This window comes from Otolemur garnettii, unplaced genomic scaffold (genome assembly GCF_000181295.1).
Source record: "Otolemur garnettii isolate 467f Iridium unplaced genomic scaffold, OtoGar3 scaffold00029, whole genome shotgun sequence".
Taxonomy (NCBI): Eukaryota; Metazoa; Chordata; class Mammalia; order Primates; family Galagidae; genus Otolemur; species Otolemur garnettii.
Genome location: NW_003852424.1, coordinates 12,079,157 through 12,106,544, shown reverse-complemented (window position 1 = coordinate 12,106,544; position 27,388 = coordinate 12,079,157). Strand labels below are relative to the sequence as shown.

Here is a 27,388-nt window from a genome sequence, read left to right as displayed (position 1 = left end):
TCATTCTTTCAACCTTGTAAGGCAGGTATAATCTTAGTTTCTCATAAGAAGAAATGGAGACTCTCAAGCTAGTAACTCAGGACACTCCAATTTGAAATGAGAAGACTGGGCCAGAAACCCAGGCTCTTTCTTCTCCAAGCTACTTATCCTTTTTGAGCTTTAGTTTCCTCATCTGTAGCATAAATAATAAACATTCCTTCCCCACAGTTGCTGTGAAGGAAGCAGCTGTGGGAGCAGCCATTCGTTCATTTATTGGATTTTTATTGAACAGCTACAAGATATCAAACCCTGTTGTGGGTAAGGATAGAACAGAAAATGAGGCAAATTGGCTGCTTTAACAGAGTTTAATTCCAATGGTAGTGGTGGTACTGGGTGTGGGGAACAGAAAAAAGAAACAAAGGGGAGAAAATACAGACAGTGATGAGTGCTATGTAGAAATAGCATGAGCGGGATGAAATGAGAGAGGCTACTTAAAGAGGTGACATTTGTGCTGAGACATGAATGATCTGAAAGAGGCTGATGCCAGAAAGTTTGGGGTTAGGCTGTCCAGAAAGAGGACAAAGCAAAAGTTTCAACGGTGAAACCAGCTCGTAAGTGACTACATAAGACAACGTAAATACAAGACAAGTAAAGGTTTGAAGTTAAATTTAAAAGGATTAGGTCAAGGAGCTGTATACCACTTCGTGCCAGCAACTATATTGGGCAGAGTATCCAAAGATGGTAAATACAATCCCAATCCTCGAGGTGCTCACTAGCTGATGCTCAGCTGATGAAATGAAGCATCTAATTAAGAAATGAAAAATCGGCTCGGCGCCTATAGCTCAACCAGCTAAGGTGCCAGCCACGTACACCTAAGGTGGCGGGTTCAAATCCCCAGCCCGGACCCGCCAAACAACAATGATGGCTGCAACCAAAAAATAGCCGGGCGTTGTGGCGGGCGCCTGTGGTCCCAGCTACTCGGGAGGCTGAGGCAAGAGACTCACTTGACCCCAGGAATTGGAGGTTGCTGTGAGCTGTGATGCCACGGCACTCTACCCAGGGGGACAGCTTGAGGCTCTGTCTCAAAAAAAAAAAAAAAAAGAAATGAAAAATCAATTCTTATACAAGTTTTTGCAAATGTGCCCAGCAAATGCAGAGATACTGTCATAGGAGATCACAAGGTTCCCCAGAGGGCTCCGGGTTAATTTTTCCTTCCCAGCCACTGAACCTCTATGGCTTCGATCCCTCCTCCGGGCGCCAGGGTGCGTTGTAAGATTTCTTAGCCCAGGCTGGACAGTGCTACCCTCTCTCCTGCTTCCCTTCTCGCTGTGCCTCACTTCCGGTAGCTAGCGGAAGTGGGCCCTGACGCCACGGGCGCCGGGGTCCTGAGGCATGGCGGGGGCGGGGCCGGGGGAGGTGCGCACGGAGCAGGCTGGGGCATCTCTCGCCCCCGTTCTTTGAGTCCGGACCAGACAGGTGAGGACTTCTTGTTTTTGGCCCAGCCTCTCAGCTCGGCCGACCCTCCCCTGCAGGCTCCTCCCTGCTGGAAGCCGAGGGCCAAAGGCTCCATAGCCCCCTCCCGTCTGCAGAAGTCTCTTCCCTTGGAGGCTCCGCCTCTTCCCTTTTCTTTCCGGGGGCGCCCTCTTGGGCGTGTCTGCCCGCCCCTTGTTATTCACTTTTCATTTTGGAGGCCGTCTCAAGGATTTGAGAGACTGGGCAGCTTCTCCCATGGCGAAACTGAGACCCAGCAAGGGAAAAGGACTTAGGCCCACACAGTGAGTTAGTGGCCCGATTCAGTCAGGCTTTCTTACCTTTTCTGTTACGTAATGTACCGAACACCTGCTGTGTGCCAGCCCTAGTGCTGGGCTGAGACTACCGGGATGACCATAGTAGACCTGGCTACTGTCTGGAGAGTACCGGTTAGCAGGAGTCAAACATTAAAACATAACCATGCAAATGAAAGTATATATACAAGTTGCGACAATTACTAAGAAGACAAATAACGGGGAGACTTCTGAAGGAGATGACCTTTAGCAGCAACTTGGAAAGTTATGGCAAGGATTAGGGGAAATACATTCCAGGCAGAGGGACTAGCTCCTGTGGGTGCCTGAGTTGGCCAAGAATTTGGCAGGAGGCTGGTTCAGTGTTCAAGAATGGAGGTTTATCATGTATCAAACACTACGACGGGCCAGAAGATACAGTTTGTGTACTGGTCCTTGGAAGCATAGGTATAGTTAAGAGCAAAAATATAAGTAAAATACAAAGGCGGAGATGCTAGCATACTAAGTGCAGGGGAGGGGTATGGCTAGTATATTGGGATTTTTATCTAATGGGAGCTGAAGGAAGAATTCTCTGAGGAAATGATGAGTAAGCTGATATCTGAAATAGGAGTTAACTCAGCAAAAACAAGAACTTATGTAAAGGGTCAGACAGTAAATATTTTAGGCTTGTGGACCGTGCGGTCTTTGTCTCAACTACTCAAGTCTGCCAATGTAAGGGAAAAGTAGCCGTAAACAACAGGTAAATGGATGGGTGAGGCTGTGTTTCAGTGAAACTTTATTTACAAAAACAGGGAAGTGGGCTACATTTGACTTGAGAGCTGTAGCTTATAGACTCTTGCTCTAGTCTAGATCGGTATACATTTTGTATCTTTACTCAGTACAGTGAAACAAATGTTACCATTACTACATGTGATACTTTCTATTTTATTGTACTTCACATCAGTAAGAATATCCTCTAAACTGATTTCAAGGTCCTATTAATCCTTTGTAACTAGCAGTAGTTTGAGAAACTTGATTAGCTCAGTATTAGAGGTATGTACATTTTTAACTTGACTAGATGTATGTGTATTTATTTATTTATTTTTAGCTCATTTTGTCGCCTTCGGTAGGGTGCTGTGGCGGCACAGCTCACAGCAACTTTCAGCTCCTAGGCTCAGGCAATTCTCTTGCCTCAGCCTCCCAAGTAGTTGGGACTATAGGCACCTGCCATAGGGCCTGGCTGTTTTTTGTTGCAGTTTGGCCAGGGCTGGGTTTGAACCCGCGACCCTTGGTATATAGGGCTGGCGTCCTACTCACAGGCACCACCAGATGTATATGTATTTATATAAGACATTTGAAATCCTTTTAGTGGGAGATAGAATATAAGCAAAGTAAATATTTCATTGTATATATGTTTTTATTTCTAAAATACAGATTGGATCCAGTCATTCTCCTGGAGTCTTTTTCTATATCACTCTGTGCTTCTCTGTGTTCTAGCTGCTTGAAATTATTCTGATTCCCAGTGGTGCCATGCCATGTTCTTTTCAAGTGTATTTTTAGGCATTTTTTCCCCCCTGAATGTTCTTCTTTTACTTTGCTAGTGAATTCTTTATCCTTCAAGGCCCATGTTGAATGTTGCTCCATTTATTCAACATATATATGAGCATTTATTGCCTTTGTCCTAGGTGCTGGGGGTATAGCAAGGAATTAGACAAGGTCCCTACTCTCTGATATAGAGAGACAGATAATAAAAAGGTAAATAAATAATGTAATTTCAGAAAGCAATAAGGGCCTTGAATAAAATGAAATAGGGTAAAATGATAGATTCATGTAGATGGAGGTGAGGCGGTTGGGAACACTTCTGAAGAGTTGGTGTTTTTTTTTTTTTTTTTTTGAGACAGATCCTCAAGCTGTCCCCCTGGGTAGAGTGCCATGGCATTACAGCTCACAGCAACCTCCAACTCCTGGGCTCAAGCGAGTCTCTTGCCTCCGCCTCCCAAGTAGCTGGGACCACAGGCGCCCGCCACAACGCCCGGCTATTTTTTGGTTGCAGCCATCATTGTTGTTTGGCGGGTCCGGGCTGGGGATTCGAACCCGCCACCTTAGGTGTACGTGGCTGGTGCCTTAGCCGGTTGAGCTATAGGCGCCGAGCCAAGAGTTGGTGTTTTAACTGAGACTTGAATGATAAAACAGCAGCAGCTTGTCAGCACTTAAAAATATGTTCTATTTCCTTCTGGGCCCTGTGTTTTGTGATGAGAATCACAGACATCAAATGTCTACGGACATTTGAATTGTTGTTTCACCTTTAAGTAATGCATTGATCTCATCTGGTTGCTTTTGAGAGTTTTACTTTACCTTTTCCCCACTTTAACTTTGATGTGTGTGGGCGTAGATTTCTTTGGGTTTATCATAGATTGAGGAGGGAGTCTTGTCCTGTGAACTTCTCAAAATCTGGGGTTCATGTCTTGAAATTTTCAGTCATCATTTCTTCAATTTTTTTGTTTTTAATTTTTAAGCATTGTACTCTTTCTTTCTGGAACTCAGAAGAAGTTTCTTTCTGGAATTCTTATGACAAGGGCCTTAGACTCTTTTTATTTTCCCTAGGACTTTTAAAATCTTTTTTTCTCTGTTGTTCATATTGCATAATCCTTACTGATCTTTCAGGTGACTTTCTTTTTCCTCTATTGACTACATTCTGCTCTTGAATCCCATCCAGTTAGTTTTTACTGTGGTTATTGCCTTTTACCTCTAACTTTTCTCTCTGGTTCTTTAAAAGTAAATTTTCTTTGTTGAGACTTTCTTTTTTTTTTTCCATTCATTTCAAAAGTATTTGTGATTGCTTGTTGGAGCATTTTTATAATAGCTCCTTTAAAATCTTTGTCAGACAGGCTGGGTGCAGTGGCTCAGGCCTGTAATCCTACCACTCTGGGAGACTGAGGTGGGCAGATTGCTTGAGTTCAACGGTTCAAGACCAGCCTGAGTAAGCGTGAGGTCCTGTTTTTACTAAAAATAGAAAAACTAGCCAGGTGTTCTGGCACACGCCTATAGTCTAAGGTGACCAGATTTTAACATTGGTAAAGCGGGACACCATTGATGGGGGGGGGGCGGAGAAGGGGTGTGTTCTTAATTAAAAATTTGGTCTATATGGAGCAACAAAAATTTTCACAGAATGCAAAAATAATATTGTAATATATATATTTTTAATTTCAACATAAATACAATTTACAAATATACATTAAAAAAATGTATAGGGCAGAGCCTGTGGCTCAAAGGAGTAGGGCGCTGGTCCATCTGGGCTGCCTTGCCCAGGAGGGGGGAGTAGGGAGTTTACATTAGCCTTTTCATTTCCAAATGAAGTTACATTAATCTCTTCATTCCCAAATGGAGTTACATTAACCTTTTCAGCAGCTGAAAATCTTATATTCCCTTCCGGTTGTCCCCACCATTTCCTAGCTAGTGCATTCTTTCCAAAAATTGGGACTTTTTAAAAACACCTCAGGACGTGGGACAAATTGTTAAAAATTGGGACTGTCCCGCCAAAAGCGGGACGTCTGGTCACCTTACTATAGTCCCAGCTACTCAGGAGGCTGAGGCAAGAGGATTGCTCAAGTCCAAGAGTTTGAGTTTGCTGTGAGGTATAATGCTACAGCACTCTAGCTATGGTAACGGAGTGAGCAGAGTGAGATTTCGTCTCTTTAAAAAAAAAAAAAAGAAACTTTGTCAGAGAATTTCAATTGACATTGGTTGTCAGTCAGTTGTCATTTCTGATTTGAGCTTTTTCCTAGTACGTAATATACTGAGTAATTTTTTTTGGGGGGGGGGGACTTAGTCTCACTCTTTTGCCCTTAGTAGAGTGCCTTGGCAACATTGTGGTTCACAGCAACTTGAAACTCTTGGGCTCATTGTTGTTTGGCGGGCCGGGCTGGATTCGAACCTGCCAGCTCAGGTGTATGTGGCTGGTGCCTTAGCTGCTTGAGCCACAGGTACCAAGCTGGGTGGGTGGGTGGGGTTCTTGCCCTTTTTAGGCTGGTCTTAAACTCCTGAGCTTAGGCATTCCACCAGCCTTGGCCTCCCAGAGTGCTAGGATTACAAGCGTGAGCTGCCACACCTGATCTGCTGAGTGATTTCAGATTGTATTTTAGACATTTTGTATGTTAAACTATAGGACTTATTTAAAATTCTATGGAAAATGTTGATCATTTTAGGTTTAGTAAGCAGTCTGCCTAATTAGGTTTAAGTAATTAGCAATTTGCAACCCTTCTTCTGCAGGCTATGGTTCCAGTGTCACATCAGTTTTCAAAATCTTTGCCATACTGTTTAGATCTGTCCCATGTTTGTGATACTCATTGGCCCATCTGAGATCGGGATACTTGTCTCCTTGTTAATTTGGGTCTCAAAGCCTTTAGTGTAACGATTTGGAACAGATCTACAACTGTGCAGGTCAGAAGCAAGCTCAGGCATTCAATAACTTCATGGCTTCTCCCCATCCCTTTTGGTTCCATGGGGGCTCTACCATTTTATCCTCTGGTTCAAAAGTTGGGGCTTTGGCTATCCTTTTTCTGTCAGGCACTGGCTCTGCAAACAGCAAGAGGATCAGAGGAAACAATGGCAACTTAACTGTCTGCTGAGTGGTACTTTCTTGTTAGTCTGCTATTGTCTTCAAGTGTCTGTACATGTATTCTGTGTTTCATAGCTACATTTAGCAATAGAGATAAGGTGGCATTTGCTTACTCCATTTTACCTTGGAATAGCTTAATAACTTAAAAGTTTTTCATTAACTACATTGACTTTTATGGATTGTGATTTAACTTTGGTTTGAATCAAGGTGGAATAAAACATCTGGAAGCCTTAAAGTAAATGCCCCATCAGTATATTTTTGGTTCCATGGGGGCTCTACTGTTTTATGCTCTGGTTTGAGGATATATAATAGATGCCCCATCAATATATTTTTTTAAATTTTGTTTAAAAAGAGCATAAAATGTACCATCTTAACCATTTTAAAGTGTATAGTTCAATGGTGCTGAGTATATTCACATTGTTGTGAAATAGATCTCCAGAACTTTTTCATCTTGCAGATATAATCCATTGAATAGCACCTTCCCTTTCCCTCCTCCAAGTCCCTGGTGGCCACTATTCTGCTTTCTGTTTTTATGAATTTGAAAACTTCAGAAAAAAGGATAAAAAATTTTTAAAACTTTTTTTTTTTTTTTTTAGTGATGGGGCCTTGCTATGTTGTCCAGGTTGGATTTGAACTCTTGGGCTCAAGTGATCCTCCCACCTCATTCTCCCAAGTAGCTAGGATTCTAGGTATACCACCACACTAGGCTGTGGAATTTGACTAGCCACCTCAGCCTCCCAGGTAGCTAGGATTATAGGTATGCCATCATACTAGGCTGTTGAATTTGACAACTTTTGATAACTCACATAAGTAGAGTTATAAAATATTTGTCTTTTTTGTAATTGGCTTATTTGACTTAATACATGTCCTCAGGGTTTGTGAACGTTGTATCATATGTTAGAATTTCCTTCCTTTACAAATTTTTTTCTTTAATTTTAGAGATGGAGTCTTACTCTGTTGCCACCGTGGAGTACAGGGGTATGATTGTAGTTTACTGCAGCCTCAAACTCCTGGGCTCAAGCTATTCTTCCACCTCAGCCTCCTGAGTAGCTGATACTACAGGTGTGAGGTACTACATCTGGCTAAGTTTTAAATTTTTGTAGAGATGGAGTCTTACTATGTAGCCCAGGCTGGTCTTGAACTCCTGGCCTTAGGCAGTCCTCCTGCCATGTCTTCCTAAACTGCTAGAATTACAGGTACAAGCCACTATGCCTTTTAAGGCTGAATAATATTCCATTGTATGTATATACAAAGGGTGCAAAAAAATGTCTACACATTTTAAGAAAAGAAAAAAGTGTGTTAAAATTATAGTACTCAATATATACAAATAACAAAAGATGAATACAAGTCATATTTGAGCACCTCTTGTAATTGCTGAAGTCACACATGACTTGAGTGTTAACATATTCCAGAATAGGAATATGTTCCAAGTATTCCTAGTGAACTAGGTCCTTCCCTTACACCTATTTCTAGCCTTAGGCATGTCACTTCCTGACTATAATCTGTAAAGGAGAAATGCTAGTCACTGTCAACTGGAGAGCTCTTAAATTTAGGATATATAAGAAGGGAAATTTGTTTGACCTGTGTGTTTTTATATTTTGGAGGATTTTGTTTTGTTTTCTTGACTTCTGCTTTTTCATGCAGAGATGTGATAATGGATCATCATGTTACCACCATTAAGCCCCGAAGAATCCAAAACCAAAATGTTATTCACCGTTTGGAACGCCGGCGGATCAGTTCAGGCAAGGCAGGTACCCATTGGCACCAGGTCCGCGTTTTCCACCAGAATGTCTTCCCCAACTTCACAGTTGTCAACGTTGAAAAGCCTCCTTGTTTCTTGCGCAAATTCTCACCTGATGGACGCTACTTTATTGCTTTTTCTTCAGACCAGACATCTCTTGAAATCTATGAGTACCAGGGCTGCCAGGCAGCAGAGGACCTACTGCAGGGGTATGAGGGGGAGATCCTGTCCAATGGCAATGACCAGCGGTCAGTCAACATCCGGGGCCGGCTCTTTGAACGATTTTTCGTCTTGCTCCACATTACCAACGTGGCAGCCAACGGTGAGCACCTGAACCGGGAGTGTAGCCTCTTCACTGATGACTGCCGGTGTGTCATCGTGGGCTCAGCTGCCTACCTCCCAGATGAACCTCACCCTCCTTTTTATGAGGTATATCGAAATAGTGAATCAGTGACCCCTAACCCACGATCCCCTCTAGAGGACTATTCCCTCCACATCATTGACCTTCACACTGGCCGCTTATGTGATACACGCACATTCAAGTGTGATAAAGTGGTTCTGTCACACAACCAAGGGCTCTACCTGTACAAAAATATTCTGGCCATCTTGTCAGTGCAGCAGCAGACCATCCATGTCTTCCAGGTGACTCCTGAAGGCACTTTCATCGATGTGCGGACCATTGGCCGCTTCTGCTATGAGGATGACCTGCTCACTGTGTCAGCTGTTTTTCCTGAGGTACAGCGGGACAGTCAGACAGGCATGGCCAATCCCTTTAGGGATCCTTTCATCAACTCACTCAAGCACCGGCTTCTAGTATACTTGTGGCGTCGGGCAGAGCAGGATGGTAGCGCAATGGCTAAAAGGCGCTTTTTCCAATATTTTGACCAACTGCGGCAGCTGCGCATGTGGAAAATGCAACTTCTGGATGAAAACCATCTGTTTATCAAGTATACTAGTGAGGATGTAGTAACACTACGGGTCACAGATCCATCCCAGGTATGAGGTGAATTGTCCTGCCCTTGACCCCTCCACTCTTCTTGGCAGAATGGGAAGGCTTCTCTCTTTGCCTATAGCCAACAACTCAAAAATAAACATTTTATGTAGTCTGAATTGCTATCTTAGGGCTCAAACTTAGAATCAGCTCCATTTTTCTCTGGCCATATGTGTTCATCTGAACATTTGGAAACTAAATCTCAAGCCATTGACTGGTAGATAGTCAACTCTGTGACTAGTCTTCTCATTCTTTTGCAGAGAAGTACTCTAGAGATAGAAGCCCAGATGTTACAAGGCCAAGATTTAGACTGCCTATGGATAATCCTCCTTTGATTTTGTAAGACTGTGCTTGTTGGTCTGGCTTCTTTAGTTCTGGCAATGAGAACGAGCACAAGATGGGTACAGTGGCTCACACTTGTAATCTTAGCACTCTGGGAGGCCGAGGCAGGTGGATTGCTTGAGCTCACAAGTTTGAAACCACCTTGAGCAAGAGTGAGACCCCAGCTCTAAAAATGCTAGGCATTGTGGTGAGTGCCTGTAGTCCCAGCTACTCAGGAGGCTGAGGCAAGAGGATCACTTGAGCCCAAAATTTTGAGGTTGCTGTGAGCTATAATATTGCCATACCACTCAACCCCAGGGCAGCTGAGTGAGACTCTGTCTCAAAAAAGAGAGAAACTTAAAAAAAAAATCTAACCAGGTGGTGCCTGTGGCTCAGTGGGTAGGGTGCCGACCCCATATACCAAGGGTGGCAGTTTTGAGCCTAGACCTGGCCAAACTGCAACAAAAAATAGCCAGGCATTGTGCTGGGCACTTGTAGTCTCAGCTACTCGGGAGGCTGAGGCAAGAGAATCGCCTAAGCCCAGGTGTTGGAGGTTGCTGTGAGCTGTGACGCCACGGCACTCTACTGAGGGGGATAAAGTGAGATTCTGTCTCTAAAAAAAATAAGTAAATAAAAAATAAAAAAAAACTAACCTCACTTTCCTACTTAAATGATTAATGTCAGTTTACTTCTCCATAAAGCCCTTTTTTGTAAGGTATGTAAGAGGTAAGTTCATTTGACAGAGTTGAGTTTTTCTGCTTTACCCTGACCTTTCTCCTGTGCTGGGACATAGGTTGTAGAGCAGTGAAAAGATCAAAAGGAAGCCAGAATTTGTGACGCACTGGAGAATCATCAGGATTGTGGGTCCTAAAGGTTTTTGGATTTGGGTGAAATATGTTGGTAAGAGGTAGAGGAATTTCTCAGAAGGGGATAAGGTGATGTAAAGAGCACAGAAATCATTAAGATTCTTGGGTTGGGCTCGGCGCCTGTGGCTCAAGCGGCTAAGGCGCCAGCCACATACACCTAAGGTGGCGGGTTCGAATCCCCAGCCTGGGCCCGCCAAACAACAATGATGGCTGCAACCAAAAAATGGCCAGGCGCTGTGGTGGGCGCCTGTAGTCCCAGCTACTTGGGAGGCTGAGGCAGGAGACTTGCTTGAGCCCAGGAGTTGGAGGTTGCTGTGAGCGTGATGCCATGGCACTCTACCCAGGGGGATAGCTTGAGGCTCTGTCTCAAAAAAAAAAAAAGATTCTTGGGTTGAAACACTATGTTGAAGTTCAGGGTAGTTTGGGCATTTGTCTTTGAGAAGCCCACCACTTTGGTTGAATAAGTAAGAGACCTACGTTTCTGTACTTTCCCCCCCAGCCACTGTGCTCATTCTCTTGTTTCCAGATTGTCTCCTTAGACGCTAGTTTGGAAATTCAGACTAGCCAGCAAACCAATAAGCCATGAAGTCAGCTGAGGTGGGTGTCTTATTGACCTACAGCTGATTTTACCATTACGAAATAGTATTATAGGGGCATCTTCTAAGACCTCACCAGCTATCTGTGTTAAAATATAGTAGAACCTCGGGTGGTGCCTGTGGCTCAAGGAGTAGGGTGCTAGCCCCATATGCTGGAGGTGGTGGGTTCAAACCCAGCCCTGGCCAAAAGCTGCAAAAAAAAAAAAAAAAAAGTGTATATATATATATATATATATAGTAGAACCTCTGTAAATTGACCACCCAGGGACTGTCACAAACTGGTCAACATACAGAGATGGTCCATATGAGGAACTAGGTTTACTGTACTGATATGGTACATGTGGTAGATTTCCAGTCTATGACAGTTAGGTCAACTTACGGAGGTGATCAGTGTAGAAAAGTGGTTAATTATGGAGATTCTGATGTTTTTTCCTCAAGAATAGTTTGTGTATTCTAAACAAACGGGGGGGGGGAGAGTAATAATTTTTTTCTGGATCTTTTTATTTCCTATCGTTGAAGTCATCCATGAGGCATCATAGGTGAGCATCTAGTTTGTCTTATGCATTATGGGGTATCTGTGGTGAAGACCTTGACTTCCCTACTCTCCTGTTCTTTATTTCCCAGTCTGGTTTGGAGGGAAGGCTAGTAAATGTTTGTGTTATTTTATATTCATATAATTTTGAGGGATCCTGATGAAGCCCTGATATAATCCAAGCGTTATCCAAGTCTATAGAAAGGACATGAGTCAATCTTTTATTTAGGTTTGAGCTATTATTACTTTTTTATTTTGGAGGCAGTATGTTATCTATGATCGTTGCATTTGAGATTATCCATTTTTCCTTTGCAAAAAGGTGACCTATTTTTTTTCTAGTAGCTATAATAAGTTGTAGCTAGAAACATTGCTAGAGCTCTATCCCTTGCTTACAGAGTTTGTAACTCAAAACCCAGTCTTTCTGCCCTAGTTGTCATCTTCATTCCCCCCTCTTCCCCAGTCTAATTTGATAGGTTCCATTAAGGTTGATGAGTAAGAGGTGCATCTAAACACAAAGCCTCTGTAATATTAAGGGTATTATTCTCAGGTTACTCTCCAGTCTTTTTAATTTACAGCCGAATTTAATTTCCTGGTGACCACAAGGCCATGTAATATAAGTTGTAGGAAGGACTAATTGCTAGTAAGACTGTTGGGCCACCTGGCTCCAGAAATTGGTAATGGAGATTTAAACTCCATCGTAAGAGGCTAAAATACTAAACATAGTGTTATGAAAACCTAGAGTCCTATTAGAAGCTGGCAGTTTAATTTACACTACTACATTCACTATGACAAAAACTAGAAGTGCCTGGAGCCTCCTTGTTAGGCAGAGCAGAACACTGCAGGCTTAAAGGAAGAGGGTTAGTCACCTAGGGGCCCATTCAGAAAAAGCAGTATCTCTGCCACCTATGGCATTTGAATGCTTTTCAGGTTCCCCCTCTGATCTTAATTGCTACAAATCTCAAATGTATTTTACACATGCTTTTGGCTGAAAGAACATTTAAGAAGAAAGAAACGGAAAATGCCTCTCTGATTTGTCATTTGTTTAGCAATGGTACCCTGCTTGGATACAACTTGCCTGGGCAGTTTTAGAGCACCATGTACTTAAGGTGTCTCTCTGCATGTTAGAAATATTAAGAGGGAAAAATAAATGCCCCTAAATTGAACTTTCAACTGTACGCGTACAAGGGAAAATAATTTGCCAACAGGCAGCCCCAGGCTGCAAATCACTTTCTCAGCAGGAAAGAAAATTAAATCTGGCTTTTTAAGAAAGTGTTTTTTATCTCAGGGTGGGTTGGGGAGCAAGTAGGGCATAAATACTCAGAAGGAAAAATATTGAATTTGCACAGTTTGAAAATTGAAAACCTTTTTATACATAAATGCCAGCCGACTCAGTAATGCTAGCAGCACAAATACATAGGAAACTTGGCAACATTGAGGCTCTTAATTGATAAATCCCACTGATGCTTCCTCTTTTACCAGAACCACTTAGAGCTACGTTTCCACCCTAGTGGTAAAGTTGAAGTGTTTGCTTGTTTTATTTGTGTGATTTAAATTTTGAGCCAAGTGGTAAGTTTCCTAGCCATGACATTATACTTACCTGTCCCATAGCGCGCTTTCTCCTTCTGCAGGCATCTTTCTTTGTGGTTTACAATATGGTGACAACAGAGGTGATTGCTGTGTTTGAGAATACATCAGATGAGCTTTTGGAGCTCTTTGAGAACTTCTGTGACCTCTTCCGTAATGCAACCCTGCACAGTGAAGTCCAGTTTCCTTGCTCAGCTTCTAGCAACAATTTTGCAAGGCAGATCCAGCGCCGGTAAGCTGTTTCACCTGGCTCAACAGGCTTCGTTCTTTAGAAAAGTTGATGTCAGGCCAATAGTTGTTTTCATCAGGAACTCTCTTTATTATCTCTGTCTACTTGGCCTTGGTTAGTCTGCCTGTTGTAACCATCCTGAACTTCTCCTTTCTCTCTCTCAGCATCTGTGTAATTCCTTATGTATTGTTTATGATTCTTCCCGTGTGTGAATCACTGTATCTGACTCTGAATTGCAAAAAGATAAAGGCTGTGTCTTCATTTATCATTACATCCTCAGAAGTGTACTGTCAAGCACTTAAATATTTGTTGAATGCATTATTAAGGATACTATTTTAGAATTTTTGGTTAAAAAGGGTGTGTTAACAAATGCATTTAGCCCTACTTCACCCCCAAGTCCTAGTAAATGACAATAAAGGAATAAGAGGTATAAACCTGTAAGAACTAAGAGAATGGGAGAGGAGATAGTTAGAGATGGAATATATCAACAAAGTTTTAGAAGCTGAAAAGCCAACAGATGAGTAATAATTGACTCAGCATACTTCAGAGAGTAAAAACTTTTTTTTTTTTTTTGAGACGGAGCTTCAAGCTATCCGCCTGGGTAGAGTGCCATGGCATCACACTCACAGCAACCTCCAACTCCTGGGCTCAAGTAGTCTCCTGCCTCTGCCTCCCAAGTAGCTGGGACTACAGGCGCCCGCCACAACGCCTGGCCATTTTTTGGTTGCAGCCATCATTGTTGTTTGGCGGGCCCGGGCTGGGGATTTGAACCTGCCACCTTAGGTGTATGTGGCTGGTGCCTTAGCCACTTGAGCCACAGGCGCCGAGCCGAGAGTAAAAACTTAACACTGCCCAGCTTAATCATCAAGAAACAAGTCTGCCTTACACCAGAGAACTCTGGAAAAGGTCAGGACATTGGAGGCCCTAGGTACCTTGGAAGTTCCCTGTGAGGTAGGCTGAAATCAGAAGGATTGGCAAAGTTATTATTATTATCATTATCATTACTATTATCATTATTATTTTGAGACAGAGCCTTAAGCTGTCGCCCTGAGTGGCATCACAGCTCATAGCAACCTCCAACTCCTGGGCTCAAGCGATTCTCCTGCCTCTGCCTCCCAAGTAGCTGGGACTACAGGTGTCCCCGATAATGCCTGGCTGTTTTTTGATTGCAGCTGTCATTGTTGTTTGGCGGGCCTGGGCTGGATTCAAACCCGCCAGCTCAGGTGTATGTGGCTGGTGCCTTAGCCTCTTGAACCACAGGCACCCAGCCAAGCAAAGTTATTAAAAGGAGCAGCCATACCTCCTACATTTTCCTTAGGCCTACACAGCCAAATTACTGTCTCTTTCTCTAACTCCATGAAAGTCTGGAATTTTAATCTCCAGACAGATTGAACCAGAAAAGCTCTTGACTCAGGTTCCTGAGGTATGTCTTAGAGTACGGATGAGACATAGCATGTTAAACACAGGAATTCGGTGAAGTGTGACATACTGAAGGGTAAAACTCTTGTCCCTTTTCCCTGATGTGGCATTTAGGCTTATCTTCTCCAGGGAGGAGATGAGAGACTTTTCCCTAGGGAAACCAACCAACCCAAAGAAGAGGCTTTCAGATATTGATGCTTGGAGTCCCCTTCACAAAACAGTTAAGTTATCCTAAGTTGATACCCACCAGTCAGCAAGGGGCTCTCCTATGAACTGAAGCTTCTAAATAACTACCTTAGTGCATTATTATGAAATTAATGGCTTCTTTGGACTAAGGGCCCAAGCTAAATCCTGTTCTAGTCAGACAATACCTTATCAGATTTCACATATCTAAACTGTTCCTCTTACCTTAGCCAAAAATGGAAAGTACCTATTTTAAGTCTCAAGATAGATCAGACCACAGTGAGTGGATGAATCAGAATAAGTGTTACTACCACTAGGAAAAACATGAAAAACAGCTATCTTAATGCAGTGGCATCATATTATATAAAAGGACAGTACTCAGTTAGAAATACGTAGATATTCATTTCAGATGACTGACTTGCCTTTTCCTTTTTCTCTGGTTCACACAAATATTCTGCCTTGTTAGTAATTTTATTCAGTGTAGAAGGATTTTTGGAAGCAGAACATGGATCAGAATTTGCTTTTTTAATTTTGGAATGAATTTTCTTCTTTTAAAATTAACTTTACAGGGGGCCATTTCCACCATCCCTCTACTGTTAAGCCTTGTCTTAACTTATGTAGAGCCTTTTTATGTCTTTCAATAAGCTCCAAATACTCTAAAAATAAAAGAAAATAAACTTTAATGTTAAGTAGATCATTAACCAATAACAAAAGGTGGGTACACTCAGTCAGAACATCAAAGTCATGGGAAAGCAAGCTCCATGAGAGCTGGGATTTTGATCTGTTGTTTCTACAACACCAAAGCCAGTGTCTGTCGTGTGGGAGGAACTCACTATGTATCTACTGAATAAGTGAAGTTATACAGGAATTAGAGGAAACTGTTTTCAAAATATTATTTTAGAATGTATTTGAAATTAAGCAAAATTGCAGAAATGTCTCAGAAGGAGGAATTAAAAGTTGAGAAAGTTTATATATTCCTGCTCAGTGATCTTTAAAATTTTACTTCATACTTCCAAAAGATTTGGAGAGGGCCGGTGGCTTATACCTATAATCCCAGCACTCTGGGAGGCTGGGGCAGGTGGATTGCTTGAGCTCAGGAGTTCGAGACCAGTCTGAGCCAGAGCAAGACCCTGTCTCTAAAAATAGCTGGGCATTATGGTACATGCCTGTAGTCCTAGCTACTTGGGAGGCTGAGGCAAAAAGATCTCTTGAGCCCAAGTGTTTGACGTTGCTGTAAGCTATCATGCCACAGCAACATGTTAGGCTAGAGCGACAAAGTTAGGCTCTATTTCAAACACAAAACACAAAAACAAAAGATTTGGAAAAACTATAGATATTCTCAAATATTTTTAATTTGATTTTCTTTCCTTTCCTTTTCTTTTTCTTTTTTTTTTTTTTTTGAGACAGAGCCTCAAGCTATCGCCCTGGGTAGAGTGCTGTGGTATCACAGCTTACAGCAACCTCAAACTCCTGGGCTTAAGCGATTCTCTTGCCTAAGCCTCTCAAGTAGCTGGGACTCCAGGTGCCCAACACAATGCCTGGCTATTTTTTGGTTGTAGTTGTTGTTTGGCAGGCCAGGGCTGGATTTGAACCTGCCAGCTTTGGTGTATGTAGCTGGTGCCTTAGCCACTTGAGCTATAGGCGTCACCTAATTTGATCTTTAAATATTTTTACTATTACTACTAAATTTAAGTAGTTCTAGAGGATACTATTTTCTTTCTTTCTTTCTTTCTTTTTTTTTTTCTGAGACAGAGTCTTGCTCTCACCCGTGCTGGAGTGAGACAGAGCCTCAAGCTATCGCCCTGAGTAGAGTGGCATCATCATAGCTCTCTGCAACCTCAGTCTTCTGGGTTCAAGCAATCTTCTTGCTTCAGCCTCCTGAATAGCTGGGACTACAGATGCATACCACCACCTGGCTCATTTTTCTGTTTTTAGTAGAGATGAGGTTTTACTGTTGCTCAGGCTGGTTTTGACCTCCTGAGTTCAAGTGATCCTTCTACCTTGGCCTCCCAGAGCACTAGGATTATAGATATGAGTAACCATGCTCAACCTAAGGTACTATTTTTAACATATATTAAACATTGACATTTAAAAAGAATATTGGCCTGGTGTGGTGGCTCATGCCTGTAATCTTAGCACTCTGGGGGGCCCAGGTGGGTAGAATGCCTAGCTCACAGGTTTGAGACCAGGCTGAGCCAGAGCAAAACCCCAGCTGTAAAAATATCTGGGTGTTGTGGCAGGTGCCTGTAGTCCCAGCTACTTGGGAGACTGAGGCAATGAATTGCTTGAGCCTAAGAGTTAGAGGTTGCTTTGAGCTGTGATACTTATGGCACTCTATCAAAGGGGACAAAGTGAGACTCTGTCTCAAAAAGGTAATAATAAAAAATAAATAAAATATTATAACACTTTTAAATATGGCTAAAGGAATCTAAATACTATACTAATTTGATATTCAAGTATTTGATATCAAGTTTAGAGCAAATTATTTCCAGTTGGAAATTTTACATTGTTTCTTCTTATTCTCAAATTCATATGTTTATTCCATTTCCCCAATAAAATTATATCCTCATGTAGTATGTTTTATTAATCACTCTTTCATACTTTGCTGCTTTGAAAAAATGATATATATATAGAAAGCATTTTTTATTTTTTCTGAACATGTCTCTAAATATTAAGTTTTATGGTGATTTTTTTCCCTCAATAATTTTTTGGTAACAGTGAATAAAAATGGGTCCCTGTGGTCAGAATAAGCCTTTAAGGAAAACAGTAGACAACAGAGTTCATGAGTTATTTAAGGAAATCCTTTATCCCAAAAGGTAGAAACCAAAAGAAAACAATCAGCAGGAATAAAGGATAAGGAATAAAGGATTCAGGAAACAATATTACATTAACTGAAACAGTTGCAGCTATAAAAACAGGAACATTTTGGCTTGCCACCTATAGCTGAGTGGTTAGGGTGCTGGCCACATGTACCAAGGCAGGGGGCTTTGAACCTGTGAGCTAGGCATTCTACCCACCTGGGCCCCCCAGAGTGCTAAGATTACAGGCATGAGCCACCACACCAGGCCAGCTAAAATAGCAATGACAACTGTAACAAGAAACAGCTGGGTGTTGTGGTGGGTGCATGTAGTCCCAGCTACTTGGGAGGCTAGGGCAAGAGAATTGCTTAAGCCCAAGAGTTAGAGGTTGCTGTGAGCTATGACTCCAGGAAACTCTACCCAGGGCGACATAGTGAGACTCTGTCTCAAACAAAGACTATAACCTTGGCTTGGCACCTTTGACTCAAGTGGCTAAGGCGCCAGCCACATATACCTAAGGTGGCGGGTTCGAATCCAGCCCGGGCCTGCCAAACAACAATGACGGCTGCAACCAACAAAATAGGCAGGCATTGTGGCTGGCGCCTGTGGTCCCAGCTACTTGGGAGGCGGAGGCAGGAGACTTGCTTGAGCCCAGGAGTTGAAGGTTGCTGTGAGCTGTGATGCTATGGCACTCTACCCAGGGGGACAGCTTGAGGCTCTGTATAAAAAAAAAAGGCTGTAACCTTTTGCTGTGCCAATCAGGTGTCCGCACTAAGTTCGGCATTAGTATGGTGACTTACCGGGAGTGGGGGTGCCACCAGGTTGCCTAAGGAGGGGTAAATCAGCCCAGGTCAGAAATGGAGCAGGGCAACATAGCAAGACCTTGTCTGTTAAAAAAAAAAAAAAGAAAAAAAAAAAACCAGGAACATTTCTAGAACAAGAGAATAAAAACAGGGACGTTCCTAGAAAAATGAGATGCTCATGGAAATTTAAAATTTGTCAGATACAGGCTTGGCACCCATAGTTCAGTGGTTAGGGTGCCAGCCACATACAGTAGGTCTGGCAGGTTCGAACCTGGCCCAGGACTGCTAAACAGCAGTGACGATTACAACAAAAATATAGCCAGGCGTTGTGGCAGGTTCCTGTAGTCCCACCTACTTGGAAGCCTGAGGCAGGAGAATTGCTTAAGCCCCAAGAGTTTGAGGTTGCTGTGAGCTGTGACAATACAGCACTCTACTGAGGGTGACAAAAAAGAGATTTGTCAGATATGTCTGAGGGACTCTCCAAGAAAGTAAAGTGAAAAAATAAGAGAAGGGAAATGACAGAGAAACAAATGTAAAAAAAAAAACAAAATAGGCCAGGTGAGGTGGCTCATGCCAGTAATCCTGGCACTATGGGAGGCTAAACTGGGAAGACTGCTTGAGCTTGGGAGTTCAAGGCCAGCCTGAGCAAAAGTAGGACCCCGTCTCTATTAGAGATAGAAAAATTAGCCAGGTGTCATGGTATATGCCTTAGTTCTAGCTACTTAGGAGGCTGAGTCAGGAGGATCACTTGGGCCCAAGAGTTTGAGGTTGCTGTGAACTATGATGATGCCCTGGCACTCTACCCAGGGTGACACAGTGAGACTGTGTCTCAAAGAGTAAGTGAAATAGTGAGATAAATGTAAGTGGGATAGAATTAAAAAAAAAAATTCTCTTCTGCTTTCTCCTATTTTTTAGTAACAAAGTCAGCAATGCCATTAGCTGAGAGTGAGCATGGAGTAGGGGGAATGAAATCGCTATGGAAGAGAGTAGGAGCCTGGCATGTCTATGGACATGTAGCCTGAGTGCCTTGTAAAATTAAAGGCCCACCTAAAGTTCATGGTCATAAAGTGAGCATTGTTGTATGTTTTTCTCCAGCCTTGGAGAAAACCAAGTGGATACAGGCATGGAATTAGCTAGAATTGTAGTTTTTCCAGGCAACTACCACAAAGCAAAAGAGTTCAAGGTTGTTAAAGATAAACATAGTGAAGCAATTTACATGATTGACTGTGGGAACAAAAGCTGGCTAAGGAGAAAGAAGAGAGGACATGCTGAGGGTATAAGATGGCAAATAGCTGGGTACAATCAGTGGACTGTGGGTCCTCTGGAGGCTGAAGGATTGCTGAAGATGAGATGAGTAAAGGGAGTAAGCAGGAAGATAAGAGAGAAGATGGTTGGAAAATGTGATGGTCTGCTGTGAGATTACAGAGGGGTTGCAGACGTTGGTAACGGTTGAGGGAATGTCCATAGAGTAAGGGTCTGAGTTTGAGAGTTCAAAAAACTAGGAGGCCACAGTGTTAAAAGGATCGTTGTGAGAATTTTGAAACCAAGAAGAGTGGAGAGAATGATACTGACCTAGGAGCTAAACTGGTGAAGATGTGAGAGTGTGAGTGTCATCTTTTCCTCCGTGGGGAGCATGGTGGGAGGTGGGTGCTGCTGCAGAGGAAGAGGGGTTGCTCCAACCCTTGTTTCACCTGAGAAAGCCAGAAGCCAGTGAGCCAGGCAGGGTGAGGGCTGGATTGTGAGGTGGTGCTAGATGTTTGCTGAAAATCAGAGAGCCCACTAGAAGGATTTGTGATTTCAGTTCAAATGAAAAGGAGAAAATAAGTTCTGTTTGTTCCAAAGTTTAATTTTAATGATTTACACGGAGGCTGTGAAAATTACTGTCGGGACAAGTAATGGAAAAGCAGCATTGATAGCTAGGCTTTCTTCTAGGGTTGCTGAGACGTGTTCATGTCCATTCAGCACCACAGGTTAACAGTGAAAATCAAAATCAATCCCAACTGATCAATCTTTCTGGTCTCATGAAAGTTAGGAACATTCAAGTTTTTTATTCCATTGGTTTCAGGGATGAGATGTTATGCAGGTAGTCCCTGGATTATGAACAAGAAAGGCTCTGTAGGTTTGTTCTTAAGTTGAATTTGTATGTAAGTTGGAACAGATACATTTACCTATTACCTGTAATAGCCTCTGCTTATAAGTGTGAGTCAACCTCATGTGGATGTTTGTAACTTGGGGACTTAACTGTAATAGCCTCCATTCATAAATGTGAGTTGTCTGTAAGTCAGATGTTTGCAACTCAAGGACTACCTGTATCATATTTTCCCCCCAATTTAAAAAATTGTATTTATTTTCCCTCAATTATTAAATCATCTAATATACTTTGATACACAGAGTTTTATTTTATTTTTATTTTTTGTTTTTTGGGACAGTCTCACTGTGTCACCACGGCCAAGCTGTGCCTTGGCGTCACAGCTCACAGTGGCCTCAAAATCTTGAGCTTAAGTGATTTCCTTACCTTAGCCACCGAAGTAGCTGGGACCACAGGTACCTACTACAATGCCGGGCTATTTTTTTTTTGTTGCAGTTGTCGTTGTTTAGCTGGCCCAGGCCAGGTTCAAACCCGTCAGCCTCAGTGTATGTAGCTGGTGCCTTAACCACTGTGCTATGGGCGCCGAGCTGATAGACAGATTTTTAAAAATTACTGATAGTTGAAATTCTTTCTAAGAAAGTGAGAAAGAAAAAAGAAATCCAAAATGTCATTATCTAAACAATTATTAACATTTTGATGTTTTTTCTGTTAGCCTTTTTTTTTTTGAGTGGAATTTTTCTGTTGTTTTTAGCCTTACAATATAGACAGCGTTGTAGCCTACTTCTTTTATTCAACATTATGATAAACATTTCCCCTATTACCATATAATCTTTGAAAATTACAGTTTTCCATTAGGTTTTTAATTTTTCCTTCAGTTTTTTTTTTTTTTGGGAGAGAGTCTAACTTTGTCACATTCAGTAGAGTGCTGTGATGCCATAGTTCAAAGTAACCTCAAATTCTTGGGCTCAAGTGATTCTCTTGCCTTAGCCTCCCAAGTAGCTGGGACTATAGGTGCTCACCACAACACCTAGCTATTTTTGGAGATGGGGGGGTCTCACTTTGGCTTGGGCTGGACTTGAACCTGTGAGCTCAGGCATTCCACCTGCTTCAGCCTCTCAGGGTGCTAGGAGTACAGGCGTGAGCCACTGTGCTGGTCTCCTTCAGTATTTTATTGTCATAGACAGTGCTGTATTGAATGTGCATAGAGATTTTTCAGCGTGTAGCAGTGTTTCCTTAGGGTAAATTTCTAGAAGAATAGAAATACTTGATTAAAGAGTACTAAATTTAGTATTTGTTACAGCTATGGGAAATAACTGGTCTCATTATTTTCCAACAGAAGTCATATATATGACTCTGTGTCTGTGTTAGTATTCTTCTAAGTACTGGTTTTTCTGCAGGAGTATAGAATGCTAGTTCCCAAACCTTGTTTAAACAAACAAAGAATAAGTAATTTATCAAAAGATTTGAGGGAAGTTAGCTTCCCAAGAAGAGTCACATAGAGGCTCTTCAGGGTTCTCTGCTTTCCGTAACACCTTCCTAATTCATTCTAAGGCTATTATTTGAGGGAAGTAAGTTTTTGAACTTCTTCCCCTAGTTGAGCTATTATCAAAAACAGCAGAAACAGTTGTCATACACTAGTTATACTCGTTTTAAATTTGTCTATAGAGTCTTTGTTAACTTTCCTATAGTAACTTAGTATTGTCTATTTCTAATTCTGCTTTTTTTTTTTTTGCTTTTTAAGAGTATTTCTAGTTAGACTAGTCATGTGCTGATAAAGAGTTCTATCTTTTTTCAGAATCTAGATTTTAACTTTTATTTAGAGATTGAATTGTTTTTAGACATATGTTAGTCAACTTAAAATCCAAGAAAGCTTTGTGTACCCACTAACAAAGCCTTCGTCACTGGTCCTTTGTTTTAGGTTCAAAGACACTATTATAAATGCCAAGTATGGAGGGCACACAGAGGCAGTACGCAGGCTTCTGGGTCAGCTCCCCATCAGTGCTCAGTCTTACAGTGGTAGCCCCTACCTGGATTTGTCTCTCTTCAGCTATGACGACAAGTGGGTGTCTGTCATGGAGCGGCCCAAAACTTGTGGAGATCACCCTATCAGGTACAGTGTCACCACTACAGGTACAAACTGCCCAAGGGCTAAACACGGCCTCCTTTCCTGCTTCTTCCCAGACATCCTTCCATTGTAACTGTTTCTATCCATACTCACTGGCTAGACTGGAAGGACGGGCTATTTCTGTAGCATGATGAGTACTTTGATCATTTAGGTGCTAGTCTCATAAATTAATTGATCTTGACCTTTGCTTCTCATTAGAACATTTAATTCACATAAGTGTTGTCCCCCACCCCTTTTTTTTTGTAGAGACAGAGTCTCATTTTATCACCATTAGTAGAGTGCTGTGACATTACACTGCTCACAGCAACCTCCAACTCCTGGGCTTAGGTGATTCTCTTGCCTCAGCCTCCCAAGTAGCTGGGACCACAGGCACCCGCCACAACACCTGGCTATTTTTTGTTGCAGTTTGGCCGGGGTCGGCTTTGAACACACCACCCTCAGTATATGGGGCTGGCACCCTACCCACTGAGCCACAGGCACTGCCCAGTGTTGTTCCCTTTTAAGGGTATCCAGGGAAGGGAACTGTACTTTTCCATTTAATAATCTAATACCATTCTATAATAGTTTTGGTAGTTGAAGATTTATTTATTATGAATATCTAATACAGATTAAGCCTGCTGTGGTAGCTGAAGTCTGTAATCCTGGCTACTTGGGAGGCCAAGGTGAGAGGATAGCTTGAGCCCAGGAGTTTGAGGCTGCAGTGAGCTGGAAATGTACTAGTGCACTGCAGTCTGGGTGACAGTGAGACCACATTTCTTAAGTGGGAGCACAGGGGCGCATGTGCGCGCGTGTGCACATACACACACTCACACACACACACACACAAATAGAAATTGAATTTTTTTTTTTTTTGGCCAGGGCTGGGTTTGAACCTGCTACCTCCAGCTTATGGGGCTGGCGCCCTACTCCTTTGAGCCACAGGCGCCACCCAAATAGAAATTGTTTTATCTCCTATGTTACCCACTAGAAAAGATAGCAGAGACAGTTTAGGGAATAGGCAGGTTTAGCAGAAATCCTTGCTCCCTCACTTCAAGGAATTTTGGAATGTGGGCTGCTATGTTATTGTTGGAACCCTGAAACTAACCTTCTATGCGCAGCCCCCACCCCAGAAGTCCAGTTCACAGACCCATTGTGTCTCCACATGTGGAGCCTGTGCTGCTGTGTGTGCTGCGGTAGATACCAGGGAGAGGAACTGACACTGATGTCACTAGTGGGATTGACTTTAGGGATGTGTGCTCCTGGAGCTCTAAGCTAGAGCTTGGAAGATCTTTTTCACATAGAAGCAGTGGTAGCTAGATCTGTATAATAGATATATTTCATCTTCGAGCTTCATAGAATGTTAAGTGGGCCTGTGTTATCTATTCTGTATAATCAACATTTGTTAAATTTCCTTTGGGAAATTGCAATCATGTTTGAAAACCAATTAAAATTTTTTTTTTATTATGGAAAGTTGTTTTGTTTTTTGAGTCAAGATCTCACTGTGTTGCCCACGCTGGAGTGTGGTGATCATATCTTTGTGTAGCCTCCAACTCCTGGGCTCAAGTGATCCCCCTGCCTCAGCCTTCCAAATTGCTAGGATTACAGGCATTACACATGGACCAAAAAATTAAAATATACACAAAAAATAGAAGAGTATAATGAATATCTGTGTACATGTTACCCACTTTAGCAGTTATCAGCTCATGGCCAGTCTTATCTATTTCCACCATCCTTTTCCTACCACTGGCTGGATTATTTTGAAGGAGATCCCAGTTATCCTAGCATTTTACCCACAAGTATTTCTCTATGAATTTCTAAAAGATAAATTGTTTTTAGAACAATATCCCATCTTAAGAAAATTAACAAAAGAAATTAACAAAAAAAAATTTTTTTTAAATTTTTTGTAGAGGTAGAGTCTTTCTTTATCACCCTCGGTAGAGTGCTGTGGCGTCACACAGCTCACAGCAACCTCCAATTCCTGGGCTTAGGCGATTCTCTTGCCTCAGCTTCCTGAGAAGCTGAGACTACAGGCCACAATGCCCTGCTATTTTTTTATTGCAGTTTGGCCAGGGCCGGGTTTGAACCCACCACCCTCGTATATGGGGCCGGTGCCTTTCCCACTGAGCCACAGGCACCACCCAACAAAAAATTTTTTTAATGCTAGCAAAGATCTAGTAAGTTTTCACATTTCCCTATTGTCTTGTAAATATTCTTTTTATAGTTAATTTGTTTGAATCAGATCTAAACACGTTCATGCATTGCATTTGGTCACTATTCCCTTAAGTCTTTTTTTATTCTGTAAGTTCTGCCTCCCTCTTTTATTTTCCTTGCAGTAAAATTATTGAAGAAACCAGGTTGTTTGTCCTCTAGAATTCCCCCACATTCTAGATTTTGCTCATTGCATCCCTGGGGTAGTATTTACCGTATTTCTCATTTCCCCATATTCCCTGGGGGTTAGATTTGGAGGCGCACATGTCATTTTAATTATAAGCTCTTGTGTGTATTGGGGAATGTGTGGGTAAGACTAATGTGTTGTTGCACATACAAACATATGATGGGCCCCATTTGATAATGAGTCAAGTAGCACACATTTCTCCTTTCTAACTTCTCTGCCTTTCTAATTTGAAAAGATGAATCTAAAAACAAAACTCAGAATGCCATTGCACTGAATAAAGGGAATTTTCTTGTGACTCTTACTTATATATATTTTTTGACATTTACACTAGAATGTTTATTGCAGCTCAATTCACAATCACCAAGATCTTATTTATATTTTTAATTTAAAATGAGAAATGGTAAGGATATTAAAGGCATTTTTGGAGAATATGCCATTATGCTAACACCTTTATGGTATATTCCAGTCTAGTCTGTTCCATTTGTCGATATGCATGTTTATGTTTTACACAGTTGTGATTGTGCTTAGTATCATATTTTCTAGACTGCTTTTATTTTATAAATGTTTTTTCATCTTGTTACATATTCCTCACAATTATAGTCTTAATGATGGCATATTATTCCATCGAGTAGATGTATCATAATTTATTTATCTATTCCACTGTCACTGAGCATTTATTCTCTTTCTGCATTTTTTACATTAGAGTGACTGTCATAGCAGCCATCTTTATTCATGTCACTAGTTACTTCATTTAGATGAAATTCTGAGGTTAGATATTCTTGTGAAGGGGATTAAGTCAAAGGGTGTGAGTATTTTTAGGTCTGCTCTTGTTTTGCTTTGCCAAAGGGAAATTATAAAGCTCTTTAATTTAGGGCTTTTTATTTTCTAGAATTTACCCCTAATTCAGCCACTACCCTAATAATCATCTCTAGTTTCCCAAACCTCAGGGCATTTATTTTGCATATGGGAAAAGGTATTTTAAGTACTGGGATGGATGGAAGCATCTTTAATCTCACTGTATCAGATGAAAAATTTAAAACTATGTAGTATTTTATTTCTGTGTGTGACAAAGAAGACCCTTCCAAAAGAATTTATTCTTAAAAATGAAAAACTCAAAGGTAAACTAGGTCTGGACTGTCCTATATGGTAGTCATTAGCTCCCTAGCCACATGAGGCTCATGAGCACTGGACATGTGGCTGACCCAAGTTGAGATGTGCTGACGGGTCACATACACACCGGATTTCAAAGACTTATACCAAAAAAATGCGAATATCAATTATCTCACTAATATTTTTATGATGATCATCAATTGAAATGACAATGGCTATATTGGAGTAAATAAAATGTGAAAATTCATTTTACTGTTTCTGTTTTACTTTTTTTAATGCAGCTACCTAAAAACTTAAAATTATAGGGCAGTGCTTGTGGCTCAAAGGAGTAGGGCACTGGCTCCATATGCTGGAGGTAGTGGGTTCAAACTCAGCCAAAAAACTGCAAAAAAACCCCAACAAACCAAACTTAAAATTACACTTGGGGCTTACATTATTATTTCTAGGACTGGCCTAGACAGTCTTGAGGCAGGAATTCTGGAAGTGGAGTGTTGTAATTGAAGGCTATAATTAAGGACCATCTCAGGAAAAAGAAATGAACCAATGGTTAGTATCACATTGGAAAATTCATTATCACTCTGTCTCTAAAATGATCTGATCAGACCAAGGTGATTTTAGTTCTGATGATTTCATTAATAATGTGAAATATTGAATTGCAACATTTTCCTGTTGTCTAGATTTCAATTTGGTGGTGAAAGTCAATATTTTCTCTGTCTCTCCTTGTTTTGTTTAGGTTCTATGCTCGGGACTCTGGCCTGCTCAAGTTTGAGATCCAGGCGGGCTTACTGGGCCGCCCCATCAACCATACGGTCCGCCGCCTTGTTGCCTTCACCTTTCACCCTTTTGAGCCTTTTGCTATTTCTGTGCAGAGGACTAATGCTGAGTATGTTGTCAACTTCCATATGCGACACTGCTGCACATAGGTGCCTCACCAAACCTAGGCTATCTGGTCTTCCAAGATTTTACTCCCCACCTCCCTTTTTGAGGCAGAGTCTTGCTTTGTTGCCCTGGCTAGTAGAATGCAGTGGTGTCATCATAGCTCACTGCAACCTCAAACTCCTGGGGTGAAGTTAGCTTTCTGCCTCAGCCTCCCAGTAGCTGGGATTGCAGGCATGTCGCCATGATGCCTGGCTAATTTTTGTATTTTTAGAGTCTTGCTCTTGCTCAGGCTGGTCTGGAACTCTTGAACTCAGCAATCCACCTGCCTCAGCCTCCTAGAGTGCTAGGATTACACATATGTGCCACCATGCTGGGTCTTGTCCCCTTCTTA

General features: G+C 41.8%; 1 protein-coding gene across 5 annotated transcripts; it reads left to right on the top strand.

Moving 5' to 3' along the window:
* The first annotated feature begins 1,656 nt into the window (after nt 1-1,656).
* On the top strand, nt 1,657-27,169 carry DET1 (DET1, COP1 ubiquitin ligase partner). 5 transcript variants are annotated; one of them, XM_023512661.1, is made up of 6 exons: nt 1,657-1,754; nt 8,002-8,527; nt 8,741-9,094; nt 13,033-13,220; nt 22,428-22,619; nt 26,852-27,088. In XM_023512661.1, the coding sequence occupies exons 1-6, from the start codon at nt 1,708-1,710 to the stop codon at nt 27,039-27,041; spliced, it is 1,497 nt and encodes a 498-aa protein (XP_023368429.1). In that variant the 5' UTR covers nt 1,657-1,707; the 3' UTR covers nt 27,042-27,088. The 5 variants fall into 5 exon arrangements, with proteins under 5 accessions (XP_023368429.1, XP_023368426.1, XP_012659895.1 ...); XM_023512658.1 differs by having other exon boundaries at nt 8,002-9,094; nt 26,852-27,169; XM_012804441.2 differs by having other exon boundaries at nt 1,669-2,499; nt 8,002-9,094.
* Nucleotides 27,170-27,388: the final 219 nt, after the last annotated feature.